Source organism: Apaloderma vittatum, unplaced genomic scaffold, assembly GCF_000703405.1.
Source record: "Apaloderma vittatum isolate BGI_N311 unplaced genomic scaffold, ASM70340v1 scaffold6750, whole genome shotgun sequence".
In the NCBI taxonomy this organism is placed as follows: domain Eukaryota; kingdom Metazoa; phylum Chordata; class Aves; order Trogoniformes; family Trogonidae; genus Apaloderma; species Apaloderma vittatum.
In genome coordinates, this window is record NW_009694960.1 from 28,474 (window position 1) to 32,933 (window position 4,460).

A 4,460-nucleotide genomic window follows, 5' to 3' on the forward strand; every position below is an offset into this window, starting at 1 on the left:
CAGGGCTTTCGTAAATCCTACGTACCTTCATCTCTAGGCATCTACGTGCTGGTGCAAAGTCTGGTTCTCAGTGTTTCAAGGTTCATCCCTGGGAACTAGTCCTGCTTTGACTATGATCAAAGAGAGAAGACTGCACTCTCGGATCAGGAGTAGGGCTGACTGCTGTCCTCATACGACACAGAGGGTTCAGTCCTGCTCCTCTCTATCACACAGCTCCCGCTGTGCCTCTCAGTACACCAGCATCAAACTAGGTTTGCTAGCTTGAAGGTAGAGTGGCACCAGGGGAGTTTTACCTGTTGGTTTTACGGGACTGTTTCAAAGCAGGATCCACACATTTAGAACCATAAGGAGATGAATTCACAATGAAGCTAAGGAAAAAAAGCAGTGATGTTTAGAGACAGCTGCCGTAACCCGCCCCCCACACACACTCCATTAAAGAAACAGCCTTAACTTTGCCCATGTGCTTGTTTCTAATGTGATGCTGGTCTTCCCAGTCCTTCAGGACATTGTTTCCAATGACACAGATAACAGAGTTTAGGTTTTAACTGAGAACTGATGCATGAATATGCTCAGGTAGCTTTCCCCTCCCACATCCATGAATTATTTACAGCTTTGTAAAACATACAGTGAAAAAAACCCCCCACTTTCGCCCCCATCACCTTCATGTTGTGTGGTGGGCAAAAGGAGAGATAGTTGGAACACTTCTCTCCTTTCACTTCTCCCTTTGTCTGCAAGTGTAAATATTACTGGAACTTAACAGATGGGACTCTGCTATGTTCATTGGTTTTATGATGTTCATGTAGCAGGGACTTCTGAAAGACATTTGGAATGAATGCTGGCCATGACAGGATACTGCCTAAATTAGAATCAGGCTGCGAGTATCTTTGTGCAATTAGATTATGTCATATGTTATACTCTTACTCATGGTCTGGGAAGGAGAGTGCAAGGGTGCTTAATATCTGTAGATACTCAATTAAAATAAGTGCATCAGATACACACTAGGTCTTGCTTTTGCCTGCCTCACATCTAGCCCAGGCTTTTAAACTTTAAGAGAAAAGAAAAACAAAAACGAACGCACATACAATGGAAGTCATCATGCCCATAGGTATGCTTGCTGCCCAGTACTGCTACCTAACTGAAAAAGTAAAAAGTCATGCAGTTCATACTTTGTTTGCTATAGTTTGGATTATGTTTATGCTAGAAAAATAGAACTCGGAGAGGAGAAAGGTTTGTTTGTAATACACGGCAATTTTGCTGGCTCTTGAAGGCTGCATTTCAAGCATAACTGCATTTCTCCATGCACTCTGAGCATTTCCCTTTTTGAGGGTATTGGCATGCTTCTAGCAAAAGCAACCAAACCTATTAATTAGGCACACGGTGAGAGATGGCATATGAAAAAAAAATATAAAGATCAGTCATTTCCATTCTGAAAATCCTTATTCAAAGCCTTGACGTCGCAGTGGCAAGCGAAGCATGAGGGGAGAAGACTCCTTCCTTGTACGAGAAGCCGACTCCTTCCTTGCATGAGGGGCCCAGCAACACCAGCTGTGAAATGCACACATAGAAAGGCTCTTATATATTATATATACAACTGTAATCCAGAATAAATAGTACTGTTCTGACTCATAAGTGTATTTCAGCTTGGTTGTTGTTGTTTGTTACAGCTGGAGATGGCTTGCTTTTCAGCCCTTCTGTCCCACCCTTGGACACATCGATGAACAGCAGCCTGGGAGTCCGGAGGGTCAGCAGTATCCTTTTGTACTCCTTCCGGAAATTCTGGTTAAGAAGCCCATAGATCACAGCATTGAGGCAGCTATTAAAATAGGCCATAAAATAGCTCAGGACGAAAAGCCATTCTGGAATGTGTGGCTGCACTTTTGAAGGATTAATTGAAACAGCAAGGCCAATAAAGTTTAACGGTCCCCAGCACACAGCGAAAAGGACAAAAACCACAAACATAGTCAAGAAATTCCGGATATCAGCTGCTCTGAGCCTCTGCTTGCAGTCTTGTCTCACCCGGTGTTTGACCTGAATCACCAAAATCCAGATCCGTAGGTAACAAAACGTCACGATGGACAGTGGGACGATGAAGTGAACCACCACCACGGTGATGGTGTATGAGGTACTCACCGTCTGGGCAAAGGTGCAAGAGTAAATCCGGGGGTCATACTGCAAGGAGCCAACGAAGAAGTTTGGTACAATTGCCGCCACTGTGAGTATCCAGGTCAGGCAGAGATAGCAGCAAGTGTTCTTCAGGTTGAAGAGCTTATCGTACCGAAGGCTGTGGCAGATGTAGCAGTAGCGGTTGATTGCAATGGCTGTGATGTTGAAAATGGACCCGATGACACTTAAGCCCATCAGGAACCCACTTATCTGGCAGTGAACATTTCCCATGGTCCATCCATTATGGAGAATGGCACTCAGGATCAGAGGGTATGGATAAACTGCAACTACAAGGTCTGCAACAGACAAACTGACGACAAAGATGTTGCCTGCGAAAAAGAGAAGAGACCGTGAGAGGTTAGCGTAGGCCCAGAGAGACACCTTGCAACTCAGAACTCCTCTTTAAGTCTAACTCTTCTGACAGGTTTCACTCTACCCTCCACTTGGAATTTGAAACCCTGGAAAACAGGGTGAAAACTAGTGATGGCAATGGAGAGTAACCAGGCACGATTAACCTGCATATTCCTTCTTAAGAAAATTCTAAACTGAAAGCATCACCCTTAACTCAGCTATAGCTGTGGGTCAGGTTCCTACATTCCTCTAAGCTGAGTAGGAGAGAAGGATTTTGCTCTCCTTGTTAATCAGCCAGAATGACTGACATCACCATGCAGCCGTGCAGCATTCACTATCCACAGAGAACTTTATTCCTTTAAATACTATATAAGACACAATACTTAATGTAACTTACTTCACATAGTAACACTTTACGTAACTTCTGTCCATCATGGGCCAAAGAATTGGGGCAAGAAGATTTTCAGTGTTTTATTTGTTGCACTGACAGCAGTTGGACAGGTCTTTTGCATGTGAATAGGTGTATTTTCACCAGAATTTCTGCAGTCTTCATGCTAAGGGCTTATTTATTTGGTACGTTTTCCTGTTCATTTAATATTAAAATTGTCCAGTGTAGTGTGGAAGGTCAGTCACTCCTACACTGGGCCTAGCAGGGAATATGATTAATAAGCTGCTGTCAGCCATCTCTGCAAAGTATATGCAACAGGCTGTTCATTTAGGCTCTAAAACAAAGAGAGTTGAGAGTCTGTGCAAATATAAAACTATTTAGGCCTTGCTGGATTGAAAATGGCACATTGCACATGACAATACCTGTCAGCTCCACTGCATGGAGCATCCTCCAATGATGTGGGCAACCAGTGACTTCCTAACAGCAGTTACTGCTCATTTTAGGAGTCTGGTGTATTTTTAGGCCAGGAAAAAGCCCTTCTGTTCAGTTTGCCAGCCAGAGCACAGGAGTGCATTAAGAAAGGGACCTTGGTGTCTTTTGGGAACTGGTGTAACTACAGGACCAGCTATAATGTTGAAAAGGACATATGCCAATAATTAGCTTTTTGATGACTAGACAAATGATCATTTTGGGAGGGAGATCAACATTGCAGTTAAGAGGACAGCACAGTAGAAAAAGTAGTTATTTTTCCTAGCTCTGCTACCTTCAGGTATACCTGCAGTGGCAGGAAAATGTTACTAGAGTACCAGTAGAGGCTGCGTTTATCTCGTTTAAGGTGTTAACAGCTATGCCCCTATGTGTTACAGGCAACATCCCAGCTCACTGATCGCACCTGCACCTTCTCTTCAAACCCTCATATCCTACTACTAGACTATATGAAAAAAACACTAAAATGAGGTTGTCTTCTGTAGTATGCATGAAAGGACCCTCTGAGATCTCAGTTTAGCTACCTCACTGGCTTCACTATTTGGAAACATACACCCAAGGGCTGGCAGAAGTCATGGCCACATTGCCACTGCAGTTGGCTCATTGCTATGTCTGTTGCCAACGACAACTATCAGGACAAGTTAACAGGTCATATCAGGCAGCAGAGTCCACTTTATGCTGACTGGAAAACAGACCAGACTTGAGAATGGCCCATGGCAGTGTAGGGCTGAGACAGCTGACACAAAGCGTCATTTAAAAATAAGTATTAGCAGAGGCCATGTGAAGTGCTGAAATCTTTTTAGAGAGAGATTTCACATACACAGGTTTACCACAGCACACAACTTCTGTGGCTGCTGTGCCTCAGTACTGCTTTTTGGCTGATTTAATGTCTTACTTAGAGCTTTTTAAAATGCAGTCACTGAACCTGGTCCCCATATAATGAACCCTGTTTATGCCCGCTGCCAAGGGCAGAAGCACCCGTGGCCAGGGTTAGTGCTCACACAAGCACCCTAGAGAAGGAATGCTCTTCTGCAGCAAAATTTTCATTCATTCAATCAAAAATATGCACTTC

The 4,460-nt window shown here is 43.7% G+C and overlaps 1 protein-coding gene across 1 annotated transcript; it reads right to left on the reverse strand.

Moving 5' to 3' along the window:
• Positions 1-1,389: 1,389 nt before the first annotated feature.
• Positions 1,390-2,492, reverse strand: LOC104273893 (melatonin receptor type 1C; the record flags this gene model as incomplete). Its single annotated transcript, XM_009869366.1, has 1 exon — positions 1,390-2,492. A coding segment is annotated over one exon (869 nt), but the record flags the coding sequence as incomplete, so codon positions are not given.
• Positions 2,493-4,460: the final 1,968 nt, after the last annotated feature.